General features: G+C 67.7%; 3 protein-coding genes across 14 annotated transcripts; all 3 read left to right on the plus strand.

The window, feature by feature from the left end:
* The first annotated feature begins 993 nt into the window (after nucleotides 1-993).
* Nucleotides 994-10,163, plus strand: MIDN (midnolin). Of its 8 annotated transcripts, none has more exons than XM_041760639.1 (9): nucleotides 996-1,120; nucleotides 2,329-2,942; nucleotides 3,967-4,054; nucleotides 4,231-4,293; nucleotides 6,281-6,409; nucleotides 6,495-6,809; nucleotides 6,937-7,147; nucleotides 7,342-7,602; nucleotides 8,182-10,163. In XM_041760639.1, the coding sequence occupies exons 2-9, from the start codon at nucleotides 2,710-2,712 to the stop codon at nucleotides 8,457-8,459; spliced, it is 1,578 nt and encodes a 525-aa protein (XP_041616573.1). In that variant the 5' UTR covers nucleotides 996-1,120; nucleotides 2,329-2,709; the 3' UTR covers nucleotides 8,460-10,163. The 8 variants fall into 8 exon arrangements, with proteins under 8 accessions (XP_041616579.1, XP_041616580.1, XP_041616581.1 ...); XM_041760642.1 differs by having other exon boundaries at nucleotides 997-1,120; nucleotides 6,973-7,147; XM_041760643.1 differs by having other exon boundaries at nucleotides 998-1,120; nucleotides 7,000-7,147.
* A 7,906-nt stretch (nucleotides 10,164-18,069) lies between these two features.
* On the plus strand, nucleotides 18,070-23,928 carry LOC121495798 (cold inducible RNA binding protein). Of its 5 annotated transcripts, none has more exons than XM_041763777.1 (9): nucleotides 18,070-19,060; nucleotides 20,200-20,320; nucleotides 20,402-20,508; nucleotides 20,620-20,758; nucleotides 20,850-20,943; nucleotides 21,049-21,119; nucleotides 21,519-22,489; nucleotides 23,452-23,582; nucleotides 23,763-23,928. In XM_041763777.1, the coding sequence occupies exons 2-5, from the start codon at nucleotides 20,218-20,220 to the stop codon at nucleotides 20,933-20,935; spliced, it is 435 nt and encodes a 144-aa protein (XP_041619711.1). In that variant the 5' UTR covers nucleotides 18,070-19,060; nucleotides 20,200-20,217; the 3' UTR covers nucleotides 20,936-20,943; nucleotides 21,049-21,119; nucleotides 21,519-22,489; nucleotides 23,452-23,582; nucleotides 23,763-23,928. The 5 variants fall into 5 exon arrangements, with proteins under 5 accessions (XP_041619711.1, XP_041619712.1, XP_041619708.1 ...); XM_041763775.1 differs by having other exon boundaries at nucleotides 18,080-19,060; nucleotides 20,850-20,931; XM_041763778.1 differs by lacking the exon at nucleotides 21,519-22,489.
* Nucleotides 23,929-24,726: 798 nt separating this feature from the next.
* Nucleotides 24,727-26,293, plus strand: FAM174C (family with sequence similarity 174 member C). The gene is made up of 3 exons (XM_041760426.1): nucleotides 24,727-25,039; nucleotides 25,370-25,486; nucleotides 25,954-26,293. Coding segments are annotated over exons 1-3 (408 nt in total). The 5' UTR covers nucleotides 24,727-24,749; the 3' UTR covers nucleotides 25,955-26,293.
* The last annotated feature ends 101 nt before the right edge of the window (nucleotides 26,294-26,394 follow it).

Genomic DNA, 26,394 nt, shown 5'->3' on the forward strand with positions numbered 1-26,394 from the left:
TCAGCCTCTCCTTGCAGCCCAGCCCTGACCCTGTGGGGCTGGGAGGGTGTGGGTGTGACTGGGTGGGGGGCCTGTCAGACGCTGCAGGAGCACTGGGTGGGAGCCGGAGGGAGACCTGGAAAGCAACACCGCCCCGGGGAGGTGGCCAGGCCAGATAAAGTGAGAAACCAGATAATCGGACCAGGGGTAGGGGAGTAGGTCCTGGGGTCCCCTTCCTTTGGGCAGAGGGAGCAGGAGAACTGAGAGGCCCCGTGCCCATCAGGGTCATCCTCAAAACGTTCTCTACCCAGACAGCAACGCGGTGGGAGACACCGCACGGGCCGCGTCTTCACCTGCTGCTGCGAGGCCTCAGTGGGTGGCCTGTGGAATGGGTAGGGCGATCCTGCCCACCCCCAGCCCCCCTCGGGGCTCCAGGGTGAGCGCGCAGGAGGCTGGGTCTCTGCAGCCACGGGGAGCGCCCAGAGCCGCAGGAACAGGCCCGGAGAGGTCACGGCTGGGCGGCTGGTGCCCAGCTGCACTAGGCAGGCCTGGCGCAGGTTAATCGCTCCATAAACGCCTTCTGAGGTCACCGTTAAGGGATGCAGGCGGCCAGGCCGCCGGGGCAGCTGGCTGGGGCACCCCCACGGCAGGCAGGTGACTCCGGCCTGTTTTCCTGGACCGCGGCCGCTGACTCAGGCACCCCCTCCCTGCGCTCCCCCGCGCGGGCGCCCCCAGGCGGAAGCACCCGGCCTAGGGCGGCAGGAAAGGGGGCGGGGTGGGAGCCAACCTGTGCACCCCGCGCCCGTCCTGGGGACCCGGCCCATCGGCGCGGCCGTTCGTGGCCCAGGCCTCCGTGGCATCGATGGAGCGGCCCCCAGTGTCCCGGCGGGGCTCGAGGGGCGGGTGGCCCGATCCCCGGGCGCCCCAGGGCCCCGGCCTGCAGGCAGGGGCGGGGGCCCGCCTGCGTCACCGGCCGCCCGGCCCTCCGCCCCCTGCCCGCCCAAACTCCACCCCGAGGGAAGGCGGTGCGGATAAAGGCTTGGGGGCCGCCCGCTCGGCCCCAGACCTGCCCCGCCACCGCGCGCCGTGCCCGGACGTGGGTCCACTCGCGACTGCTGAGACCTCGGACTAGCCGCGTCCGGTGAGTGCGGGCGGGACGCGGCGGGACGAGCACGGTGTCCCCCTCTGGGCTCGGAGGGGCGCCCCACTTTTCTTTGTTCGGGGCGGCAGGCGGGGCTCGGGGTGCCTCCGGGCCTGGCAAGCCCCTCGGGTCGCGGGATGGGAGGGGCTCGGCGCGGCCAGCACCGCCCCGGCGAGACCTCAGCCCCCGCCCCGCCTCCCAGGCACTCTTGCTACCCCGCGAGTGACCTTGAGCAACTTGCTGTCGGGGCTCGGGGTGCCCGGTTGTGCGGCCCCCGCCTCCTGCGTCGGAGGCTCAGGCCCCTGGCGGGGGTCCCCCCGCGCCAGCCGTGCCGCAGCCCGCCCCCCGCCCCGCGCCCCGGGGCAGCCTCCTCGCCCCCTCCCCACGGCTCCGGCAGCGCTCCCGGGCGGGGCCGGCAGGGGGCGCGCCGGCGCTGCTGACTCACCGCAGCCCCAAGCGGCGCGCGCGGGCGCAGCCGGGGACGCCGCGTCACGTCACGGCTCGGGCGGGCGCGACTCGGGAAGCGGGCCCGGCCCGCGGGACAGGGGTGGGACGCGGGAGGTGCAGGCGCGGGAGAGGCCCTCGGGCCCCGGCCCACGTCACCGGGGCGCAGGACCGCCCGCCGCGCCGCTCCTCGCCGGGCCCTCACGCCCCACGGGTGGGGGACGCCCGCCGGCCGAGGCTCCTGAGCGCGGCCCGGCCGCGAAGCGCGGGGATCGCCTCCCGCTTCCGCTCGCGGCGGCTTCCCGGACAGACGCGGGGGGGCAGGTCCCCGGCTTCCTGCCCCTCCCGGCGCGGAGACCGTGCCCGCCCCCACGCCGCGCCGCCCCGGCCGGGACCCCGCGCCCCCGCCCCCCGCCCGCCGCCCGCCGCGGGCCGCCTGCCCTTTGTTGCGGGCCGTATGAATGGCCCCCGGCGCGGGCGGGTGGAGCGCGGGGGCGGGCCGGAGCGGCGCCAGCCCCGCCCCCGCCGAGCTCCCCTTGGCCGGCGGGCAGGGGGCGGGGCGAGGGGCGGGCCCGCGCGGCCACGTGGGGCAGCTCGGCGGCGGCTCCCATTGGCCGGCCGGCGCGGCCGACTGGGCGTTCGGCGCGCGCCGATTGGCCGACGCGGGGCCGGCGGAGTAAGTAGTGAATGGGAGGGGGCGGCGGCCCCGCCCCTTGGAACGTTGATACATTATAACTTTTTTTTCTTGTTACTTTCACCCCCAGATCTTCCAAGCGGCGGCGGCGGCGGCGCGGCTGTTGCTAAGGAGGGGACGCGCGGGGCAGCGCGGCCCGAGCGGCGGACGGCACCGAGCGCGGCCTCCTGAGCGGCGCCCCCTCCTGCGGACCCTCCCCCACGCCCGGCGCCCGTGAGAGCAGCGGCGAGTGCCGCCCCCGCCCCCGGAAGGCGCCCCGACGAGCCCACGCGACCCCGGAGCGCTGCTGGGATCCGTGACTGCTGGCCTCCTTCCGCTCCGCGCCGAGGACTTTGCCGGAGGGGACGCGCGCGGACCGCCCCCCAGGGGAGCCCCCCTCCCCGCACGGCCCGGAGGCGCGGCGAGGATTGGCGGCGCCCCGCGGACCCCAGCCCTCCTGCGCGGGCCGGGGATGGAGCCGCAGCCCGGCGGCGCTCGGAGCTGCCGGCGCGGGGCCCCCGGCGGCGCCTGCGAGGTGGGCCCGGCGGCCGAGGCGGCGCCCATGAGCCTGGCCATCCACAGCACGACGGGCACCCGCTACGAGCTGTCCGTGCCCCCGGACGAGACGGTGGAGGGGCTGCGCAAGCGGCTGTCCCAGCGGCTCAAAGTGCCCAAGGAGCGCCTGGCGCTGCTCCACAAAGACACGTAGGTACCGCGCGCCGCCCCCAGCCCCGCCGCCCCCTCGGGCCTCGGCCCCCGGGCGGGAACAAAGAGCGCGCCGCTCGGGGAAGGAAGGGGGCGGCCAGACGGGGGGCGGGGGCGCGCCGCGCGCTCTCGGGCGCCCTCTGCTCGGCCTTGCCTGCCTCGGCCCCCTCCCCCGCCCAGGGTCGCTGCACAAAGGCGGCTGCGAGGGCGGCCCCCTCCCCTCCCGGGAAGGCAGGAGTGCCGGGGCAGCGTGGGGGTCCCGGCCGCGGGGGGGGGGGCGCGGCCGCCGCCTTCTCTGCCTGCGTTCCCGCTGGCTTCCGCATCTGCTCGGTGCCCCCCTCTACGTCTGCCTGTTTTCTTCCCCTACTTGCGTCCTTCTACCCCCCTTTGTTCTAACCACCGAGCACTCCCGCAGCCTTCCCCTCCCCCCTGGTATTTAAATCGCCTCCGGGCCGGGGAGCACTCCCCCCGCGGGCCTCCAGGGACATGCAGTGTCCATCCCCAGCGGAGGGGCCCCAGTGGGGGAGGGGCGGGTGGGGGAGGGTCTCCTTTGTCTGAGCCGCGGCGGCCTGCGCCGGGGAGGGAGGGAGGAGGGGGAGCCCGGCCCCGCAAAAGACCCTAAAGGCTAAGCCCTGTGGCGCCCACAAAGAGGAGCCCCGGGCCGGAGTTGCTGAATTAGAGGCCGGGGCGGCCCTGGGGTGAGGGGAGGGTGGCAGAGGGCGGCGCGGGTATACTAGCGCTGGGGGGGATGAGAAAGTGCTTTGTCGGGGTGCAGAGGTGGTGCCCCAGTCCAGAGTTGGGGCCCACGGGAAGGAGGTTTGAGCTGCTGGCATGGGGGGGCTCTCAGGGCCAGATGTTTGACACTTCCCGCCCCCCCCCCCACCCTACACACACCCCCCACCCAGCCCTCTGGTCTGGAGGCCAGGAAGGGATGGGGTGGGTCGCCCGTATCTCCCCCTGTGCCTGGGCTTCCGCGTCGCTGCCTTGTCTCCTTGGCCTCACCCTCTTCCTTCCTCCCCCCCAGCCGGCTCAGTTCGGGGAAGCTGCAGGAGTTCGGCGTGGGGGATGGCAGCAAGCTGACGCTGGTGCCCACCGTGGAGGCGGGCCTCATGGTAAACGGCTGGGGCAGAGTGCCCCGGAGGCTCTGGCGCAGGCGGGCAGCCCCCACCCGAGAGCTCGGTCCTTAGCACCCTCCCTGCCAGGGCAGCCCCTCCAGCACGCAGGCCCCCTGCCCCGGGCCCGGGCCCTCCGACTGGAGCGCACGCTCAGAGCAGCTTCTCTGTTTCAGTCGCAAGCCTCGAGGCCGGAGCAGTCGGTGATGCAGGCCCTGGAGAGCCTGACCGAGACGCAGGTAAGCCCCGCGCCGGTCCCTCCCAGCCCAGGGGGAGGGCCCGGGGGTGTTCGTGCTCCCGGGAGACCGCGGGGAGGGAGGAGACGCGCCGCCCAGCCTTCCTGCCAGTTTGGCCTGGTCACCCAGCTTCCTCTTCCTCCTCCCCCCTCGCACTCACCACCTGACCTTGAGGGCCTTCTCTCCCACGGTGGCTGCCATGGGGGAGGGGGCTGGGCTTTCACAAGCCGGCCTGTGGGGGTGACCTTGGCCCCGCGCTCCCACACCCACACTGGGGCCAGGCCCCCAGCCCCATACTGAGGAGCACCCCCTCCGCAGCCGCTGCAGTTTCTCCACGGCGACCTTTTGTTGTTTTTTTTTGTTTTTGTTTTTTGTTTGTTTTTTAGTTTCTGCGGGCGGAGGGGGCTGGAGGGGCCAGCCTGGGTGACACTCCTTCCGCCTAGTTTGACCCCATTGTAAGGGGTGGGGAGTCACCCCTCCCCCTTCTCCCTTTGGCCTTTGTTCTCTGCCCCAAAAGGGGGAGGGGGGCACCCAGCCCCAGGGCCATAGCCTAGACAGGATGTTAGGAAAATATTTAGCAACTGGCCAGGAGCTGAGGAGGAAGGCAGGGACTGGCCCACAGCCGGGTTCCCGGTTTTGTTGCAGGCTTTTTTTTTTTTTTTTTTTTTTTACCTCCTCCTTTCCTCATTTTTCTGGCGGCGGGGCCCTCCTCCCTGGAGGGTGACACAGGCCTCAGCTATCCGCCTGCTGCCAGGGTGGGGGAAGCAGGCTGCTGCCCGCCCCGGCTAGGGGGTGGGCTGGGCTGGGCTGGCCGCAGGAAACCTGCTCAGCGGCTTCCCTTCCTCCTGCCCTGAGGCCCTCGCCCCCTCCCCGACATGTAGCATCCTGTCCTCACCAGCTCGCTAGCGAGGAGGAAGAGGGGCACTGGAGCTGGGTGGTCTGCCATCAGAAGGGCTGCTGGGATGGAGGCAGAGCCGGGGTCCCGGGCCCCGGGTGGGGGCTGCCCTTGACTTCCTGGTGAAGATGTGAACGGAGCTCTCTGCTCACAGGGGGCCTGCGGTTGGCAGGGGGGCCAGGGGTGTCTTTGGTTCACATCCGCCCCAGGGTGCCTGCGTCAGGAGTGGGGGGGGCACTGGGCGGAGTGACTGGGCTCCCAGGGCTGTTTCCCCGCCTGGCACCGAGTCATGCCCTCCTGTTCGCCCTCCCCAGGGAGGAAGTTGCAGGGCGGAGGGGTGGGGGGGGACTCCCCAGCTGCTCTTGGGAAGCCACCCCAGGCCCTTCCTGCAAGGGGAGTCTCTGGGGCTGTGGGGGGTGCCATGCAGACCAGGCTTCAGGGTGGGGGCTGCGCACTGCCCGCCTCCCTCGCCTCCTCCCCACGGCCCCCAAGCAGAGAAGGTTACGCCAGCCGCTGCCAGCGGAGGGCTGGGAGGCGGTGGTTCTGAGTCATCCCGGCCTATGTCACTTCTCAGAAACCTCCACCCCCCCCACCACCACCACCATCCTGGCCCCTGGGGAAAGCTCAGCTCTGGCCAGGCTCCAGAGGAGGAGCCCGATGCAGACTGGGCTCGGATGCACCCCCACCCCCGCCACATTTGAGGGTTTGTGTTGGGGCTGGCTGTGTTGAGGTCTCGGGGGACGCAGGCCTCAGAACCATCAGGGCCCCTCCTGCACTAGCTAAGCCTCCCCCTCAGCCTCAGCCCCACCCAGGACAGATAAATATTTATCTTGAGAAAGCAAAGGTTAGGAAGAAGAATTTGTCCAGGAATTCCCGCCCACTTGCTGCCTGGGTGGCTTAACTGGGAGGGGGTCTGAGATTGGCTCCCCTCCCATATTCACAGGCAGAGGATTGGGGGCCGGGAGGGTGGGGTTATTTGAGGGCAGTGACTGCTGACTGGGCCTTGCCCCCTCTGGCCTCAGTTTCCCCTTGAAAGAACCAAGCTGGCCAGGGAGGGCCAGGCCCCCCCATCTGACCCGCCTCTGTCCCCCACAGCCCCCAGTGGCGCCCGGGCCGGGCCGGGCTGGCGGAGGCGTCTTCCGGAAATACCGATTCATTTTATTTAAGCATCCGTGGCACCGACAGGGACCCCAGAGCCCAGAGAGGGGCGGCGAGAGGCCCCAGGTCACGCAGCGCGGGGGGCCGGGGCTGGGCCGGGCTGGGGGCGCAGCAGGCTGGGGCCCTGGCGCTGACGGGCCCCTCTCTACAGGTCAGTGACTTCTTGTCCGGCCGCTCGCCGCTGACCCTGGCGCTGCGCGTGGGTGACCACATGATGTTCGTCCAGCTGCAGCTTGCCGCCCAGCACGCCCCACTGCAACACCGCCACGTGTTGGCCGCAGCCGCCGCCGCAGCCGCCGCGGCCCGGGGGGACCCCAGCATGACCGCCCCCGTGTCCTCTCCCTGCCGGCCCGTGTCCAGTGCTGCCCGAGTCCCCCCGATGTCCAGCAGCCCTGCCCCTGCGTCTCCCTCACCTGTCACAGCTGGCTCTTTCCGATCCCACTCAGCTTCTACTACCTGCCCCGAGGTGAGTCCGGGGAGGGCTTATTCTTGCAGCAGGGAAGGCAGGGCTGTCCCCGGACTTCGGGGGGCGGGCGGGGGGCTTCAAGTGCCAGATACATGCTTTGTACACGAAAGCTGCCCCCGCCCCCCAGACTCTGGATTCCAGGGGCTGTCCTTGCACCCTGCAGCTTACGGGCCTCCCTCCCCCTGACCAGCAGATGGACTGCTCCCCGCCTGCCAGTTCTGGTGCCAGCCCCACTTCCACCCCCGGGGGGAGCCCTACCTCCCGCTCCCGCAAACCCGGCGCTGTCATTGAGAGCTTCGTGAACCACGCCCCGGGGGTCTTCTCAGGGACCTTCTCTGGTAGGTGTCTCGGTGCCCACGTGTGACCCCACCGGAGATCACGTGCTGGGGGTGGGCAGCGTCCCCACCATTCCCCACCATGTGCCTCACGTTCCACCCTGGGGTCCCACCTGTATATGAATGTGGGCCCCCTGTACTTTGGGGGCCATGTGTCAATCTCTCAAGCACTCAACCCCCCCCAATGACTCCTGCAGGCACACTGCACCCCAACTGCCAGGACAGCAGCGGGCGGCCACGGCGTGACATCGGCACCATCCTACAGATCCTCAATGACCTTCTGAGTGCCACACGGCACTACCAGGGCATGCCCCCGTCCCTGACCCAGCTGCGCTGCCATGCTCAGTGCACACCCGCCTCGCCTGCCCCGGACCTCACCCCCAAAACTACCTCCTGTGACAAGCTGGCGGCCACAGCCCCGGCCTCCCTGAGCCAGGCCCGCATGTGCAAGCCCCTGGGTAAGTGTCCAGCGCCACCCCACCCGTCCTTGGGCTGCTCAAGGCCTCTCTGTGCGCCGCTCAGAGCAGCTGACCCGCCGGGGGGGGTGTCGGGGGCAGCAGCTGCTGCTCACCATGCGCTGCACGAGACTGGAGAGAAGGGAGCATGTGTGTTGGGGGCACAAAGTGTCCTTGTCCTGCCCGGAGGGGGTACTTCCTCCCCCCCCACCTTGTCCAGATGGCAGGTGGAGCCTCTGTGAATGGTCGAGTCTGATGAAGGAGGGGATCAGAGCCGCTCCGGGGGTAGCCTGTGTCCCCCAGAGACCCGCTTATCCCCAATAAATCCCGAGTCCTGCGGAACAGTGTCCGCCTGGCGGGCCCCGGGCCCAAGTCACGGAGGGGAAACCAAGGCAGCAGGCCGGGTGCCTCCCTTCGGTGACAAGTAGCCCGAGGGCTCGCGCTCCACCCCCTCCGGGCGCTGGGCGCTGGCGTGGAGGCCCTGCAGGCGGCCTTGGCAGGCTTGGGCCTCCTGTTTGGGGGGCGGGGCGTGGTCTCCGCACCCCGAGGGGCTCAGGGGTCACGGTCCCTGCCTCCTTTCAGGGGACCGGCTGCGGCAGACGGAGAACCGCGCCACGCGCTGCAAGGTGGAGCGCCTGCAGCTGCTGCTCCAGCAGAAGCGGCTCCGCAGGAAGGCCCGGCGCGACGCCCGGGGTCCCTACCACTGGCCGCCCAGCCGCAAGGCCGGCCGCAGCGACACCAGCGGCGGCGGGGGAGGCGGCGGCCCCAGCGAGGCCTCCGGCCTGGGCCTCGACTTCGAGGAGTCCGTCTGGAAGCCGGAAGTGAACCCCGACATGAAGTCCGAGTTTGTGGTGGCCTAGGAACCGTGTCCCTCGCCCCAGCAGCCTGGGCCGACGGTCCCCGGCGAGGCCTGCGCGCGGAGGGCAGGCGGCCGGGCAGCGGGAGGCCCCTCCCTCCCCGCCAGCTTCCTTCTGGTTTTTTTGTTTTCTCGTTTTGTTGGTTTTTTTGTTTTGTTTTTTGTTTGTATTTTTTTAAATTTCCATTCTTACCATGGTTTTCCAAACTCTCCGTGGACTTGGCTCCTGCCGCCCTGTTCCCCGCCTCTTCCTCCCGTCGCGCGGCTCCCGTCCTCGGCCTGAGCTGGGTCCTTCCCCGCCCACTTCCCAAGCTCCAATATGTAGCAGTCACTCCAGATGGTTGAGAGTGGGACGAGACGAGGAAGCCGCCCCCACCCCTTCAGGTTGAAGTCAAAAACGTAGATGCCTCATGATGCACTTTACAGACGGGCAGGGCCTGGGAGGGAAGTCCCGCTGCAGCTGGCGGCCCGCGGCCCGGCGACGGAGCCGGCCTGCACGCTGCTCGGCGCTTCTCCTCCACATCTGTGCTTTTTTTCTCTTGGTCTCTTTTTCCAGGAAAAAAAAAAAAAAAGGCGCTTCAGTAGGCTGGCCCCAGCCTGCCTTGGGGTTCAGGTGGGGGCGTGGGGCCCTCTCCTAGTAGGGAAGAGAGGGAGGGGGACAGACCAGCCGCCAGCCTTCGCGTCCACGCACTGTGCCATTTCCTCCTGCCCCACCCCCTTTTTGTTCTGAGCTTGGGGTATTTATAGACTATTAATTTTCTGAGCCAATAGTGGTTGGGAGTCTCTTGAAAACTCGGGAGAGAAATGGTTGGGGGCACAGGGGAAATGACCCCCAGCCCTCCTTCCTGGCCCAACCTGAGGGATCTGGGCCTGTGGCTGTGTCTGCAGGCCCTCTGGCAGCCAGGAGGGGAGGGGGTGCTGAGCTGTGAAGCCCCCGGTAGGGGTGACGCTGTGTAGCATTAACCCCCTTGGGGGGGGTCGCTGCTGGTCTAAATTGGACCCTCCCCACTCATGCCCTTAACCCCAGATTCCCCTGGGGCAGAGGGACAAGCCCCCTACTGGGGCCATTTCAATGGGGGTGGAGTTTTTTTTTTCATTCACGTATTTTTTACTGATAATGGAGATGATCGGGCCCTGCCCCCACCCCCAGTCTTGTCCTTGCCCCAACTTTCTGTCCTCCAGACACCCCCACCCCCCACCTGTTCCTTCATCCTATTGTAGGTGAATCCCCCCATTATGTGTTTAAAGTTAATGGTTTCAGATGTGAACATCATGTGTTAACTGTAGCTCTGTAAACTTTTTTGTGGGGGGGGTGGGGAGGGAGGGATCAGGGTAGGGGTCAAGGATTTGTTTTTTGTTTGTTTTCATTTTCCAAAAAAAAAAAGAAAAAGGAGAAAAAAGGAGTGGGTTTGTTTTTGAAGAACTGTCTTGGATACCTATTTAAATGTGTTCTGTTTTGTTTTTTTTTTAACGATTTTTAAATAACACCTGTGCCTCCGCGGGTCTGAGGGTGGAGGCCCCAGGCAGGAACCAGCCCGCCCCCCTCTGCCCTCACCAGGGCTCCCCCAAGAAAGCATTACCCACCCTCGGGGTTCGGGCTGTGGGGTGTCCCGGCACCTTGCGTGAGTTTCCTGTATGAAAACAAAATTGGGAAAGATAAACCTATACCAACACCGTGATTTCAAGTAATAAACAGAAAATGAAACAAGTGATGTGCTGCCCACTTGTGGGGGTGGGGGAGGTTGGGCCATCCCAGAGGGGTCCTCCAGAGCGCGATGGGTGGCCTTACATAACTGGGAGTGGCACGGTGGGGGAGTCTTCCCTGAGAAGGGGGCCTGGGGTGATCAAGTGGCCAAGCGAGATGCTGGGTCCTCCCGCTGCCCAAGGCGGTGGGAGCTGGAAGGTGGACGAGGGTTGCATCCCAGAACTGTTCCCACGTTCCCTCCCCTCCCCGGCTGGAGGTGAGGGTGGGCAGGAAGTCGCCCCGGCAGGGGAGGGAGGGGCCAGCCACTTCCCGGTACCCAAGGCCGGAAGTCCTGCAGGGTGTGGGCACAGGGCTGCCTGCTTACATGTGCCCTGGGTGGGGCCTCCGTTCCTGGCTCTGGGAAGTGGGCTGGGTACCTGCCCCTGGAACCGTCACCAGGGATACCTGGCCGCACACTCCGGGACTCAGTTTCCCCAGCCACTGACAGGGAGGCTGCTCCAAAGGCTGGGCCAGGCAGATGGTACGGCCTGGGTGGGCCCCTGACCTGTTGACCTGAGCCCCCTCCTGGCTGCCGGGCCTCCAGAAGCTCTAGCAGAAATCAGCGATCCCCCAGGGCCTGGGGCTTGCGCTCAAGGCCTCTCTGGCCTCGCTGTCCCAGCCTCGGGTGAACCCTCACCCCTCTCTGGCCTCACCCTGGCCTTGCATTCCAGCACTGCCCAGCCCTGACGGTCATGCATCAAGCCTCCAGGCCTTTGTCCGGGCCATGCCCTGTGCAGGAACACCCGTGTCCTGGCTGCCCTTGCTCTGCCTGGGTACTTCCTCAATCGGCATCTTCCCAAGGGTCGGGCCGGGGGCACATCCTCTGGGGTCCCACCCTCATCCACGTCAGGGCTGGGCAGGGACAGGACAATAACAGCATCATTTCCCATGTCCTGCCACCTGAGAGAACTAGTTAAGGTCTCACCTAATGGATGAGGAAACCCCAAGCCCAGGGAGAAACATCACTTGCCCTAGAGGATCGGGATGTTTGTTAAATCGGTGGACACCCCCTCCCGGCAGACCACTGATGGCCCAAGCCCTTGCCTGCCCATGTCCGGGGAGCGTCTCCCGGAGGCCCAGTCACCCCGGAATCATCGCAGGCGCCCACGGGAAGGTAGGATGTCCCCCCCACCCCCACACCCCATCAGGCCGATCCCTCCAGACCTCAAAGTCAACGGCCACAGGTTGGAGGTGTGGGCGGGACAGCTCAGGTGGAAACTTCCGCCCACGCAGCTGCCCCTGGGGTCGGTCAGGGCGGAGGGCTGCGCCCAGGTGATTCCACAGGGCTGGGTGGGGGATGTGGCAGCAGGTGTCAACTGAGGCAGCCGCTGAATCACAGGCTCAATCGGGGCTGTGCGCGCTGCAGGGCGGGGGGCAAGTGCCCTGCTGCCGGGAACCCACCCTCTGGGCGCTGCCTGGCGCCTGGCCCGGAGTCCAAGGGTCGCGGCCCTGCCCTGGGGTCCCAGGAGGGGGCGACACCCGGTGGGGGCTGCGGTCCGCGGCCTCCTCCCCCACGGGGCCTGCAGCGCACACACGTAGCCAGGGCAGGGCGCCCGGCCCGAGCGAGCCGCGGCCAAGAGGGCCCGCAGCCAGGCCACGAGAAATAAAGGTAAACTGAGGCCCGGCGAGGGCAGAGGCTGCGGAGATCGCAGGGGGCGGCGTCTGCCCTGCGCCGCCCCCTCCTCCCATTGAGGAAAAAGCTGAATGGGAGGGGGTGGCCCCCGGAAACCCGCAGGAATGGAATCGCGGTTTCCACGGCAACGCGCCGCGAAACGAGCCTGACGTCACCGTGGGGAGGGCGCCCCTCTCGCCCCCGGCCGCGCGTCGGGGGGCCCAGGCCCCGCCCAGCGGGGGGCGCCTCACTGGTGGTCGCGCCCGTCGCTCCCGCGCGCGCACCAATCACAGCGCGGCCTGGGCGCCGGGGGCGGGGTTGCGCCGGGCCGGCCGAGTGCGCAGGCGCGGCGCGGAGGCGGGCGGCCCCCTCCCTGCGGCCGCGCGTCTGCAAATTTGGGGGCGGGAGGCGCGCCGAGGGTCTGACGGCTCGGCAGCGCCCGGACGGAAGAGGGGGCGTAGCGGGGGGCGCCGCACGTGGACCCCCGCCCGGCGCCTCCGTTCGCACCCCTCCTTCCCCGTCCAGGCATTGTCTGCTGCCCCCGCCTCCTGGGCTCGGTGACGCGACCTCCGGGCTGGGGGAGCCCTGCACCCCGGGCGGGGGACAGCGCTCGGCCGAGCCGTGGCCCCAGGAATAGGAGTCCGCCGAGCGTTGCAGGAGGGAAGGGGTGCCCCTAGGGGGGAGCGCGCGCACCCCGGCCTGGAGACGCCGAGCAGGTGCATGGGGGCTGCGAGCTCAGCTGGGGGAGGGCAGGGCGGAGGCGAGGCCCCGAAAGGGGCGATGCCCCAAGTGTGCGGCTGCGATGGACAACGGCCCCCGGGGAGGAGGGGCAGGAGGGGCCAGCGGAGGCCCCGACAGCCAGGGGGGCGGCGGCTGGGCCTTCAGCCTGGGCGTGGACGCGGGGCCCGAGGACGGGAAGCCGGGGCGTTGTCCGAGGGGGGCCTCGGGTTCCTAGCGGGGAGGGGGGTGCCGAGGGGGCTGCAGGAAGCTGGGGGTTCGGAGGGGGGGCGAGTTTTGCTGTGACCAGGAGTCCACTGAGGGCAGGCAGCCGTCACGGGGAACAGGAGCAGGCTCCGCGGGGTGGGGAGCGCGCAGGCCCGAAGGGCGCCCCCCCAGTGCAGGGTCGGGCCGGCTGCCAAGGGGGGGAGGCTGCTCTGGAGGCCTGAGGCCAGGTGGGCAGTGCTCCTGGAGGACGACACAGCCGGCCAGCAGGACAAGGTCACTGGGGTCACGGTTTTCTGCTTGAGGCCAGAGTCCCCGGGGGGCGGCCAAATGGGTAACTGGGGCTGGCCCCACGGTTTTGGGATGCCAAAGGCCAGGATCAGGGCCTCCGGCGAGGGGTGCTGGGGACACGGCCATGCGCGGTGCCATCGGGGCCAGCTCCCGCACCCCCAGAACCCGGCGGGTGCCTGAGGCACAGCCGCCCCCACCGGGCCCCGTGGGACCCGCCTACCTCTCCCTCTCCGGGCACCTTGGGAATGGGAGTTACCAAGCCACAGCCCAGGGTGCTGGGGCCCAGCCCAGGAGTCTTGACTCCAGCCCCACCCACGGCTGCCCAGCCCTGGGAGGGCAGGGGACTGGCAGCCTCTGGTGTGACCTGGGACAGGTGAGCAGCCCGGCCCGGCGTGGGGGTGGGGCTGCTGTCACCTGGGGCTCTGCGCCAGTGACTGCCCTCCTGGGTCCCTGACCCTGGCTTGCTGCCTCGACTTCTCTCCCCTGTGTCTGCGCCTCCTGCCTCTGGCCTGTTCTCTTTTCCTCTGGGCTTACTCATTTTCTCGGGCTCTCTCTATCTGGGTCTCTATCCCCCCGACTCCGCCCCCTCTCTGGGGGCCCCCTCCCTCACCCCCGGCACACATTCCAGCCTCCACCCCCGCCTGGCCGCCCCTCCCTGGAGCCAGCTGCTGCAGCGGCGGGTGCCCAGGATGCAGGGAGTGGGCTCAGGCTGGGTCAGAGGTCGGGGCGCGGGCAGGGGCTGTAGGGGGCACCCCCTAACTGCTCTGGAATGTGGGCGGGGCCGCCCGCAGGCCTGGGGAGCCTAGGCTCTGGGCAGCTGGCTACAGCCGAGCCGCACACGCCCCACCCCCCAGACACTGCCCACAGGCCTGTGAGAGAACGAGCGCAAGCCCGACTCCCACACGGGGCCCCTTGCAGCCACCAGCCCGCCCTCCCGCCCACGCTCAGGAGAAGTGCACCCCTCAACAGTGAAGGGGTAGATGCGGATCCCCCGGGAAAGCCAGGTTCCTGGCTCTGCCACACACGGCCCCCCATACGCAAACACCCGCGGACACCCACACTGGCCCCAGCTCACACCTGGATGCCACCACAACCTCAGTCAACAGTGTGACTCTCAAAACAATGGCACCCCCATTCTCACCCTGGACCGAGACCTCCCTCAAGAAAACCGCAAAATTGAAAGTCGCACCCGGCAGGGGCAGGCGCTCAGATCCTCAGAGACTTCTCACCCAAGGCAGCACCCTCCCCCAAACACAGCCCACTGCTCCGGCCACAGGCTGCCCACGTGCCCTCGGGGCCCCAGGCCCACCCGAGGGGCAGAGACCTGCTGGTCTGGGGCGGGGACAGGCGGGCTGTGCCTCCACTGCTCCATCCCCATTGAGACCCTGAAGAAAGGGACGGGAGCATCAGACCATTTTCTTTTTCTTTTTTTTTTTTTTTAATTTTTATTTATTTATGATAGTCACAGAGAGAGAGAGAGAGAGAGGCAGAGACACAGGCAGAGGGAGAAGCATGCTCCATGCACCGGGAGCCCGATGTGGGATTTGATCCCGAGTCTCCAGGATTTCGCCCTGAGCCAAAGGCAGGCGCCAAACCGCTGCGCCACCCAGGGATCCCTCAGACCATTTTCATAAAAAAGACCAAAGAACCCCAGGTGCCTCTTCGGGGTGCCCCTGTCCCTGGGTGACATCCCTGCGTCAGGGTGTCCTGACCCCAGGAAGTGCTGCTGCTGCGCCCACTTCTCAGATAAGCACCTGACCCCAGAGAGGGGCCCGGCAGCGCAGCAGGGCGCCTGGCCGCCACTGACCCAGGGGAGAGATGTTCCGAGCCCGGCAGCCGGGGCACCCACGCTTGTACTGTGGGTGCCCGTCGCCGGCACCCGCCTCCATCCAGCAGGCTGTCCTCTCCCAGCCCCCGCAACTGCCAGAGGGGAGGGGGGCGGTCTCCATTTGGGCCACTCCAGTGTTGCCGTGGAGATACCACGACCCCAGGAGGGGGTCCCTCTGTCCCTCCTGCTGCCTGCAGGGAGCCTTTGTACCGGTGACATCTCAAGAGTGGGGCCAAGGTCAAGTGAGTGGATAGGACACTTGTGGAGGACAGCTCCTCCTCCCCCGGGGGTGGGGGGCAGTGAGCCTCAGCCCTTGCCCAGTCTCAAAACCCTGGGGGTTGTGTCCCCAGCCCCGGCCAAGGCGAGCCGCGGGGTTGTCAGCACACGGGCTTTGTGCCCGCTCTGGCACTCCACGGGCATCTGCTCTATGTTGTACGATGCGCCGGGTGTGTGCTTGCCCCTCTGCGCACTTAGCACCACACGTGCCTCCGTGTCCCTCGGTAGAAGCGAAGGGGTCACCGTGGGGGGTCCTGGAGCACCCCGAGTACCGCAAAGCAAACGTGCAACCCCACGCAGGCCTGGATTCCCACAGGCTTCTGGCCTAACCCAGGTGGGCCGCAAGCGCACAGCGCGTGTCTGTGTGTGTCCCGGGCCCCACTCCCAGTCTGCCACATGCGGTCACCAGCACCAACCGGGCGCTGCCTGGCCTTGGCAGTCCCGGGATGGGAGCCTGGGCAGGGGCAGAGGAGCGGCGGCCTCCACATTCCCGGGGCCTCCACCCACGGGGAGCCTCACCCCCGGTCCTGCACACTGTCCTGGGCTGTGGAGCCCCTGTCCTAGGAACAGGAGGGCCGCTGGCACCAGGTGCACTCCCGTTAGCTCACGGGGTGGCGAACAGCTGAGTTTCCTGGGTCCACTGTTGGTGGCCACCTGGGGCCTCCTGGAGATCTCGGAGGCCCCCCACCTCCTCCTGCAGGTAGGAATAGGGTGGGGGGGCGGTGTAACTCTCCTGCCGGGTTCTGGCCTCCTGCAGCTGTCCTGTGCCCTGGGAGACCCTGGCCACTGCCGACACGTAGCACTTGTGCCCACCCCAGGAGGCATGAGTCACGCCACCAACCACAGGCACAGAGGCTCTGTTGCAGGTCACACACACCCAGCCTGTCTGTGACTGATCCCACATCCACATCCCTCGTGCACACGCTTTGGGGTCTGTGGACAAGCCCCTTGCGCCCTTGCACTTGGAGCGCCACGCAGACATGTTTTCGAGGGCGCACACATGCACGCGGACGTGTGCCTGCCGTGCACACGGCCCCACTTTGGCGTCCACACAGGCACAGTCCCCAGCAGTCCTTGTGTCTGTTTACCCACGACTCCCCAGCTCGCCCGCACACATGTGCACCACACCTGGCAACGCGCACACTCATCCGGGCTCCGCTTCCCCCACCCTGGCTCTGGGCCCTCCGGCTTTGGACCGGGCGGGCCGGCGTCGCTGCCAGGACGGCCCCAGTGCGCGCCCCCGCCGGGAGGCCGCCAGGTGCACGGCCCGGCCCCCGCCCCGCCACCGGGAGGGGGCGATAATTACGCGGCCTGAGGGTTCCCCCCCACACACGCGCCTTTCATCCCGGCCAACGCCCGTCCGGGGCCCAGACGCTCATTACCGCCTCCCGCCCGGTCATTAGCCAGGGTCGGGGGAGGACCCGGCGTCCAGGGGCCCGGCCGGCGGGAGGGCGCGGGGGGCGCCGGGGGGAGGGGCGGGCGGGCCGGGGCCGCCCTGCGAGACGTGGCTCGACCCGGAGCGCGCCGGCCGGGACGTCCCGGCCTAATCCCCGTCCCGCCGGGCAGGCGGCGAGCGCGGCGCGTCCAGGCCGCGAATAGCAGCCTGTCCCGGGCCCGCGGCTATTTTGAGCCCCATCCTCCCCATCCTCCCCATCCTCCCCAAGCACCCCCGCCTCCCACCCGTGCCGGCGGCTGGGCTGCGGCGCAGGGTCGGGCCTGGGGGCGGGACAGGACCCCGTCCCACGCTGGAGCGCGCGGCGGGACCGGAGCCCCCGGCTGGTGACAGCGAGGCCGCAGCGCCCCCTCGTGTCCGCGGGGAGAGCGGGGCGCCGCGGTCGCCGCCGCGGTGGAGGGGAGGTGGTCCCAGACCCCCGAGAGCGCCCCACGCGCACCCACAGGTGCAGGGGACCACGGGGACCGCAGGTAGGGAGACAGGCAGGGCGCCAGACACGCAAGCACAGGTTTGCACACAATGCCCAGAGCAGACGCACCTGGCGACAGGTGCCCCCAGGTCGGGGTCCTTTCGGTGAGGGGACCCCGGGACAGCCGTGGGTACGCTGGAGGCCGGTACCCAGCACCAGCCCCGGGATCGTAGTAAACGTTTAATCAGCGTGTGCTGGCGGGATGAGGGAATGAATGAAGGAGCGGGGCGAGCGCTTCACAAAACCAGGGGAAGCCGCCTGGGAAGTGCGAGCCGTGGCGGCGGGGCCGGGATGCTGCTGGGCCACCGGCTGCAGGGACGGCGGGCCGGGCCGGAGCTCGGAGCACACGGGAGGGTGGCGGGGAGGCGCTCCGGGGCGCTTACCTGGCCCCAGCTCACCTCCGGCAGCACCGCCCACCCCCCCACGCCCCCGCGGCTTCGGGAGGCACAGGGAGCTGGGAGCTGAGGTCTCTTTCGGCTCCTTTTAATAACCACCCTGCGTGAGAGGCTGACGCAGCAGCAGGCCGCCTGTGACGGGAGTCGTAAGGGAGGGGTGGCACGGGGTGGTGAGGTGCAGAGGGGGTGGCCGTGAGTCATGAGCTGCTCTGGGGGAGGGGGCTCCTGAGCTCAGGCCATCCCACTGATCCGGTCACTGGAGACCGTGTTTGTGCCTGTGGCCCTTGCTTTGTCAGCCAGACGCCCCTGGGGTGGGAGTAAGTCTGAAGTCTCTGGTGGGCCTGGAGGTCTCTACTCCCAAACACCCCCAAGTCTTCTGCATAGGGTCTGCCCCCTGCAGACTTTCTAGAGCAGGGCTCCGGCGTGCAGAACCCTTCTGCACCCCACAGTTTTTTCCACCCCACAGAGGGGTTCCAGGGCCATGGGAGGCGACGTAAAGCAAAGCCTGCACAGCGGGGGCAGATGGTGGCCTTGGGACTCCCCGGGAGCAATCGTGGGAGTCGGGGTCCCCACAAAGCTGGTTCTCCTGATACTAGAGATCTTGGAAACCCCAAACAGGAAAAAGCCACGGGGGAAGGAGAGAGCATGGCTCGCCCCACGGTGGGTACTGAGTCGTTAGCCAGCACAGCTGTGTGCGGGCAGCAGGCAGGAGCACCTGCTGAAGGGGAGGCCAAGGGTGAGACGAATGTTGGGGCGCAGTGCTGGCCCCAGGGGTGAGGTTGGGTGCCCAGAGTGGGGTCCGCCTGCTGTCTAGAGCTGGAAAGTACAGAAGTGTGTGTCTAGGTGAGTGTGGGGTGTGAGCACCACACCAAGCCCGGAGAAGTCAGGGTCGGGGTGGAAATGAGGTGTAGGTGCTGGTGGAGGCTTGTAGGCAAAGCAGGCTGCACCAAATTGGGGTGCCCCAGAGTTGGCGAATACTGGGGTCCATGCACGTGGGGTTGTCTCACTCATGGGGTTTGCGTGGGCCTCGAGGCCGACGACACGAAGTGGTGTGTTCAGGAGCCTGAAGGTCGGTGATGTGCGCAAGTCTATCAGAAAGCTGTTGGGGTGCGGGGGCTCCGGCGGGGGTTGGCGGCGACTGCCGGGGCACAGCACAGGTCGGAGTTGGAGCAGCACCAGGGGAATCTCCGTCAGGTTTGGGCCCGCAGCAGCCAGAGGCCCCTTTGTTCCCCGCCGCGGGCCTGGAGGGGAGCTGGGGGCGGGCGTGCGGAAGTGGGTCAGCCCCGCCCCGCCGCGCGCCGGCCCCGCCCCCTAGTCGCGGGCAGGGCGCGTGCCCGCCAATTAGCGCTCCCGGCGGCCGCGAGCGCGCGAGGGGGGCGGAGCCAGGGCAGGCCCAGCCCCCGACTCATGAATATGAAGTGCGGCTGCGGCTGCCGAGCCCACGGATTGGCTGGCGCGGGGCAGGGGGCGGGGACCCGCGGCGGCGTACATAAGGCCGGGCGCTCGGCGGCCCCCCCTCACTCGCGCGTTAGGAGGCTTGGCTCGTTGTGCTGCGCCTTGTTCCCGCCTGCGCCAGGGACCTTCCCGACTCAGTGGTGAGGGCCCTGGCGGCGCCGGTTCCGCGGGCCCGGGGCGGCGAGCGGCCTGCGGCCGGCCGGAGGAGGCGGGACGGCGGCGGCACGCCCCTGGGAGGGGGCGGTGCCGGGGCGGGCCCGGGGTGGAGTCCGCCCCGCCGGCGGCGGATGGGCAGCGGGACACCGGGCCAAGCTGTGTCCGGAGGGCGTCTTTCCCTCGGGTCTGGCCCTCCGCGAGCGGGACGCCACCGCAAAATGGCGGCTGCGAGCGCGAGGCTGCGCCCAGCGAAATGGCGGGAGTGCCGGGTGCCCGGATGGAGTGGCGCAGGGCGTGCGCGGGGCGCATGCGCGCGGCGGTGGGCGGGGCCACGTTGCGTGGCCTGGGCCGCCGCTCCCGGTTCCCCGCTGCAGTCGCGCGAGGGCAGCGCAGTTCCGGCGCCCTCCGAGTCCCCCGAGCTAGGATCCGAGTGGCGCAGTCCGCAGTGCGCTCTGGCCCGTTTCCGGAGCTCTGCGGCGGGGCCTCCCCCAGCCCGTACAGAGTCGGCCCGAGTTGGCACCCGCCCCACGTGCCGGGCTCCAGGTCGAGGCCCCGGGCTGCCCCCCGCCCCGCGCCCAGTGCCCAGCCCCCCAGCCCTCACAGGCGCCCTACACTGTGGACCAAGCACTTGCCCCTCCCCGCCCCGGTGGTCAGGGTGGGCTCTAGGCCCTTGCTCACGAAGGGGGACACCCGATGTGTGCCCCGCCGGTGACGGAGGCCGACGCCGGCCGTACACGTCCCTGCGGCCCTCGGCCTGGCTGAAGCTGCGGGGCCCCACGGCCAGGGCGGCACTGAGGAGTGCTGCAGAGCCGGGCTCCCGCCCTCGGGGAGTCCCCAGTGTGGGGGCGGAGCTGGGCCATGCAGAGTAGGGGCAAGAGGTGGAGGAGCCCTCGGGGAGTCCCCAGTGTGGGGGCGGAGCTGGGTCATGCAGAGTAGGGGCAAGAGGTGGAGGGGCGGCAGAGAGGGCAGTAAGGGCCTGCCAGCCTTCCCCCAGCAAGCCAGCGTCCTTTCTGTGAGGGGCTGCGGGGACGGGGATGGGGACAGGGACGGGGACTGGGCATGGGGACAGGGACGGGGACTGGGCGGTGAAGCCCCCAGAGGATCTCAGTGAGGATTTCAACAGTGTTTGCCGCAGGCCACCATGGCATCAGATGAAGGCAAGCTCTTCGTTGGAGGGCTCAGTTTTGATACCAATGAGCAGTCGCTGGAGCAGGTTTTCTCAAAATACGGACAGATCTCTGAAGGTGAGGCTGGTGCTGGGCTGGGGGCGGCGCAGGCTGCCCGTGGGGAGGACTGAGTGCAGACTGCAGATCTCTCCTGTGCAGTGGTGGTCGTGAAAGACAGGGAGACCCAGCGATCACGGGGCTTCGGGTTCGTCACCTTTGAGAACATCGACGATGCCAAGGATGCCATGATGGCCATGAACGGGAAGGTGAGGGGCTGCTGCTGTCAGGTGCAGGAGGTCCGGGTTTGCAGTGCGGGAACCCCACATCCCTGAGGGACGGCGTGCAAATCCCAACCCGTGCAAATCTCTGGTTTCCAGTCTGTGGACGGGCGACAGATCCGGGTAGACCAGGCTGGGAAGTCGTCTGACAACCGATCCCGCGGGTATCGAGGCGGCTCTGCTGGGGGCCGTGGCTTCTTCCGAGGGGGCCGGGGCCGGGGCCGTGGATTCTCCAGAGGTGAGTGCTATGCTCAGGGCCTGTGGCCTTTAGGGACATGGTGGGGACATGGCTGGTAGCCACAGTGCTCATTCTTTGTCCCTCTCTGCAGGAGGAGGGGACCGAGGCTATGGGGGGAGCCGGTTTGAGTCCAGGAGTGGGGGCTATGGAGGCTCCAGAGACTACTACAGCAGGTGACAGCCAAGGTCCTGCCCAGGGTGTGCGGGAGGCTTCTCGCTGGATGCCGGCGCAGGGCAAGGCGGCTCTGTTGTCGCAGATGGTGTGAGTAGCTTGAAGTGTCTTTCTTGCAGCCGGAGTCAAGGTGGTGGCTATGGTGACCGGAGCTCGGGCGGGTCCTACAGAGACAGCTACGACAGTTACGGTAAGTCACGCTCCAAGGGCACCGTGCTGCCGGGGCTTGCGGTGGGAGCTCAGTAAGCCTTGGCGCCCTCCGCGAGCGACGCTCAGACTTTGTCATTGTGCTGGCCCGTAAGGGACGAGACTGCCCTCTCGGTGTCTGTGCCAGCAGCGGTTTCTACCACCAAACGTAAAGGCAAAAGCAGACTGACAAAGAAGGAAAGGGAGAGTGAGGGCCCCCCTGAGCAGCCAGCATCAGTGCATGTGCGGCCGCCGGCCCGCCGCCCTGCCCTCCGCTGTTGGGGGGGGTTGGTTACTCCCCAGGCTGCGGGGCCAAGCCCTCTAGGTCTGGACCCGGGCGTGGAATGCTGCATCTTGTCGCGTGCTTCAGTGCCTTTACACTGTACCTGCTTCTTGTTCTCAGCTACACACAACGAGTAAAAATCCTTCCTGCTCAAGATCGTCCTTCCAATGGCTGTATATTTAAAGATTTTGGGAGCTTCGCTGAATCGTTAATGTGTAGTGAACACACCTCCTTGTACCCCACTTTTGTAGTCTTATCGGTTCTGATCTTGTCAAACACAGCCTGACTGCTTCTGACCCCCAGATGGCCTCATTACTAGACTTTTCTTTTTAAAGAAGCGCTGTTTTTAAGGGTTTTAAAAACGTTTTGAAGAGCACTTCAGATTTTCCTTTTTTGTTTTTACCATGAGCCATAAGTTTTTTAGGAAATCATTGGGGGTTGCGTGGGTTTTGGTTTTGGTTGTGTTGCCTTTTTTGTTTCTCTTTTTAGTGGGGTCAGGCCCGTGAAGTTGGGTGCCCCAATTCACTTCTCTTAAGATTGAACGGACTCTGAATCCGCTTTTTGTCGGAAGCTGAGCAAGCTGTGGCTTTTTTCCAACTCTGTGTAACGTTTCTGAGTGTAGCGTGGTAGGACCCATCCTGGGGCAGTAGTAGCAGAGGTGCCCTGGCTGCCCTGGGCCTGGCCTGTGCGGCCCTTCTGTGCTGTGTATGACCCACAGTAGACTTGCAGACGTCCCCTCAAGAGGTTCTTGAAAATGTTTATTTATATTGTCCTTTTTTACTGGAAGACGTATGCATATCCCATTGATGTTGTATTTGAAGTGGTTAAGGAATTCTTGTACGCAGTTTTCTTTGGCTTTACGAAGCCGATTAAAAGACCGTCTGAAATGAACCTTGCTCTGACAATTCCCTTTCATTGCACAACACACTCCCTGCTACGGGTTCGAGGCAGTCGGAACTGAGCAGAGAGCAGTTAGAGAAGGCGGTCTGCGGGTCCTGCCTGAGGCCCTTGCAGAGCTAGACAGGGAAGGCAGGATAGACGGACTCTTGCCGGGCCCCTTGTGACAGCCGACTGCCATTGGTCCCGGTCAGGTGAGAAGGTGGGTGACGGGGTGGGCAGCTTAGCAGGGGCGGTGGACACTCGGGCACGTGACGCTGACCCGGACCGCCTTAGTTCAGAAGTCGGCCAGAGAGTGGACAGCAGGCAGTGTCCCTGGGCGACCACAGGATGACCGGCTCGTTAGCTAGCTCTGCTGTTGCTTTACAAGTTCTGAGCTTTCACCGCTAGCCTATGGAAGCTGCAGCCCCTCGGAGGACAGAAGTGTTGTGCGCCCAACAGAAACCTCTGAGACGCAAGCTGCTCCCTTGGCTAGCTCATATGTGGAAATAGCCCTGTAATTCGAGGTAACTCCTTTTGCTCGTGTCCGCATCCCTCCTCTTGTCAAGAGCTCATTTGAAAGTAAAGTTATGTACCTGGGGAATGTTCCTTTGACTGTTTTTCCTTCTCCATTTTTCTTTTCTTTTTGTTTTTTTTTTGTTTTTTGTTTTTTGTTTTTTAAATCAAGCTAGCACTAAAGTCAGACCTCGGCCGTTGGCCTTTCCCCGCCTGCAGCCAGGCGAGCGGCCTGGGCAGTCACGCCTCAAGAGTAGTTTCGATCCGTAAGCAGGATTGGAGACCACCGAACGCCCTGCCTTTTGGAATTTTTGTTCATCAATTGACCGTCTTTTCCAGACCTCCTTACCTCAGGCTCCTCACTAGCTTTCTCTGATGTCTGTTGCCGCCATGAGTTTTTCCCAGAGCCCACGCTCTTCTCTAAGCAGCTCCATCCCAATTGGGTAGCTGGCTCTGCTTTAGGGTGGAACGTGGCCTGGCCCATCTGAAAGGCGCAGGCCCACCCTGGGCACGCCAGCCTGGGACGGGGCCTCTGCCAGGATGGCCCCGATGACTAGCTTGAGACCCTTCTAGGAGCTGTGGATGGTTTCAGGGGAGGTGGGGAGGGGCAGACACGAGCTGTGGCTGGGACACTGGGCATAACGCTTCTTTGCTTTGGCAGGTTGAAGGGAAGCCAGTGTGACTTGGAAGGGTGGCCAGAGAGCAGCGATGACCTGGGGTCCCTGTCCCAGGAGGAACTTCACTTGGAAGCCAGAGCCAGAGGCACGGCTATCTGTCCTCACCATGCTACCTGTAAGTGCTATCATGGGGTGGGTGCTTTGAGGCCCTTTGGCCCTGACAGTGCCTGGCCCACCCGGTGGGTTCTCCTTTCCTGGTCTCCTGCTCTACTGTGACACCAGCTGGAGGCTGCGTTCTGGGGCCCTCTGCCGGTACCAGCTCTCCTTTACGCCGCCCCTGCTTCTTGTCTTCCAGCAGGTACTTCACTGGGGAGGCTGAGGTGCACGGATTCACGATGCTCCGGGAGGACAGGTGTGTGGCAGTTGGCACCACACGTATCTGGTTCTCCCCCTGATTCTCCCCCTCGTCGGTAGCAGGACCTGGAAGTTGGATTTGAATAAAGGGCTGGTGTGTCCACACAGAAGTCTGAGTTTGGCTTGGGGTGCGACCGTGGGGTGTTTGGGGTGGGGAGTTGTCTGCTAGAGAAAGCCTTTCTCTGGCCTCTGTTCAGGGCACAAGCTGGACCCAAGCCAGGACCACCCGGTCACTTTGTTGTCTCCTTGGGCAGTGGTTGTAGGTTTTGATGGGCAGTGAGGCCGAGAGATGGTGGTGGACCCCAGGCCGCCTCATGTCAGGTGGGCACCTCTCTTCCAGGATCTTGGCAGAGTGCCCCCCAGTCTCCCATCTTGTGTTGCCTGAGCTTGCGTTCTGGGTTTGGTTGCCTCCTGCCCGGTTCTGGGGTGCAGAGCATTGGGGCTGACCCTTGGTTGGGATGCCTTAGTCCTGGGCCACTCCCCTCCACTCTCAGTAGGGCGGGGAGGGTGGCGGCGGCAGCAGGGAGCCCCGAGTCCTCCCACGGGTGGGGGCGGCCCCTGCGGAGAGCCAGATGCCCCCCACTAGCTGGACAGCCCCTCTCCCAGGGGGAGGAGAGCCGGGGGAGCACTCCGCGCGGGCTGGGGGCTGCAGGCCGCGCGGCCTCGGACCCCACCGTGCTAGCCACAGGGAGGAGCGGAGGGCGCCCGGCGGCCTCGGTCCGCGGGCGGGGGAAGCCCGGGGTGCGCGCGCAGCCGGCGGCCGCAGCGCCTGTGGGCCCCGCCCGGAAGCGCCCGAGGATCCGCTCGGCGGGGGGCGGGGCTCCGCGAGCGCTAGGCCCCGCCCCCGCGGGCCATTGGCCGGGGCCGCCCCCGCGCCGCTGAGTGACGGGCGCGGGGGGCGGGGCGCAGGCTCCGCTTCCGCCGGGCCATGGGGCCGCGCGTGCTGCCGCCGCCGCCGCCGCTGCTGCCGCTGCTGCTGCTGCTGCTGTCGGCGCTGCTGTGCGGGGCCCCGGAGGCCGCGCCCCCGTCGCCGCGCCCGGTGCAGGCCACGCTGTCGCCGTCGCCCGCCGTGACGAACGGGAGCCAGCCGGGCTCGCCGCACAACAGCACGCACGCGCGGCCGCCGGGCTCGCCGGGCTCCTCGCTGCTGCGCCTCTTCTACGTGCTCACGGGCCTCAGCGGCCTGGCCGCGCTCTACTTCCTCATCCGGGCGCTCAGGTGCGGCGGCCGCCGGCCAGTCCTCGCGCGCCTCCCGCCTCACGTGGCGGCGCCGGGCCCCGCCCCCGGGGCGCCGTGGCCGGGGCGTGGGGGGGACCCCGGGCGCGGCCCCTCCCTCCGGGTCGGCGGCCCCGCGTCACCCCGCGCAGGCCGCGCGCCGCCTCGGTTCTGCGGGGCCCGGGGAGGGGCCGAGCGGCGCCGGGGTCGCTGGCGCGGGGGGCGCGGGGGGCGCGGGGGGCGCGGGGGGCTGGGACGGCCGGCGGGGAGCCGGGGAGCCGGCGGGGTGGCCGCACCCGACGCCGGCCCTGAGCTCGCCGCGGCCGCCTGCAGGTTGAAGAAGCCGCAGCGGAGGAGGTACGGCCTCCTGGCCAACACCGACGACCCCACGGACATGGCGTCGCTGGACAGCGACGAGGAGATCGTCTTCGAGACCCGGAATCTGAGATGGTAGCGCGGCCCTCGCTGCAGGCCCCCGGGAACCGCGCGTGTCGGGGGCGGGGCCGCCAGCCCCCGAGGCCTGCCCCGGCCGACCCGGAGGCCAGGATGAGTGTCGGGGACAGTGTCGTGGGGCCGCCGAGGGGCTGGCTCGGGCTCGGGCCCTGTGCCCCGGCGGGGAGGAGGCTCGGAGGCAGCAGCGGCCCGAGCAGTCGCGAGCCGCCCTCCGGGACAGGGCGCAGGCTCGGAGGCCGGGAGGCCGGGACACCGGGCGGGGCGCTGCTCTGACCTGCCGGGCCCGCGGGGGCGGCGCTGGTGCCATCGGGGAACCCCCTGCCTGGCGCGGTCTGGTGGGGCCCCGCGGGCTGGGGAGGGGGGCCTGGCGGACTCCAGGGAACGCTGGACAGCGCAGGTCTCTGCTGGTCACTGGCAGGGGGAGCCCCAGGCACCGCGGGGTCTCACCCCACCTTCACCCCCAGATGCTCCAGTCCAGGAGGCGGCCTTTCCAGAAGCCCCAGGGAGAGGACAAGAGGCGGAACGGGCTCGGGGGCGTGCGGCACCCGCTGATCCTCCTGCTGGCTTTGCTGCAGACTCCCAGAGCGCCGGCCCTTCACCCGGACGCCGCCGTGCAGGATGCTGCGTGCAAATCAGAGGCGCCGGAAGCCTCACACGGCCTCAGAGACTGGGGGACTGTGGCCTGGGTCACTCTACTTCTGCGGGGGACGGGGCGGGCTGAGGGACCTGTCTGGGAGCTGTCTGGGAGCTGTCTGGGAGCTGTCCCGCTGTGCTGGTGACAATAAAGGCAGCAGTGGCTCGGTAGCTGGACCTCGACTCTGCACAGGCCCCACCCGGTGCGCAGACCCACACACAGGCGGTGGGTGCGCCACAGAGCAGGGCTCCATCTGTGCCTCAGTCTCCCA

This window comes from Vulpes lagopus, chromosome 7, assembly GCF_018345385.1.
Source record: "Vulpes lagopus strain Blue_001 chromosome 7, ASM1834538v1, whole genome shotgun sequence".
NCBI classification, from domain to species: Eukaryota; Metazoa; Chordata; class Mammalia; order Carnivora; family Canidae; genus Vulpes; species Vulpes lagopus.

Coding starts and splice junctions, on each gene's coding strand:
- MIDN (XM_041760639.1), top strand. CDS start 2,710: ATGGAGCCGCAGCCCGGCGGCGCTCGGAGCTGCCGGCGCGGGGCCCCC. Junction 4,055..4,230: donor CCGTGGAGGCGGGCCTCATG/GTAAACGGCTGG, acceptor TCTCTGTTTCAG/TCGCAAGCCTCGAGGCCGGA. Junction 6,810..6,936: donor CTTCTACTACCTGCCCCGAG/GTGAGTCCGGGG, acceptor CCCGCCCCCCAG/ACTCTGGATTCCAGGGGCTG.
- LOC121495798 (XM_041763774.1), top strand. CDS start 20,218: ATGGCATCAGATGAAGGCAAGCTCTTCGTTGGAGGGCTCAGTTTTGAT. Junction 20,509..20,619: donor TGATGGCCATGAACGGGAAG/GTGAGGGGCTGC, acceptor TCTGGTTTCCAG/TCTGTGGACGGGCGACAGAT. Junction 20,932..21,048: donor TCCAGAGACTACTACAGCAG/GTGACAGCCAAG, acceptor TCTTTCTTGCAG/CCGGAGTCAAGGTGGTGGCT.
- FAM174C (XM_041760426.1), top strand. CDS start 24,750: ATGGGGCCGCGCGTGCTGCCGCCGCCGCCGCCGCTGCTGCCGCTGCTG. Junction 25,040..25,369: donor TTCCTCATCCGGGCGCTCAG/GTGCGGCGGCCG, acceptor GGCCGCCTGCAG/GTTGAAGAAGCCGCAGCGGA.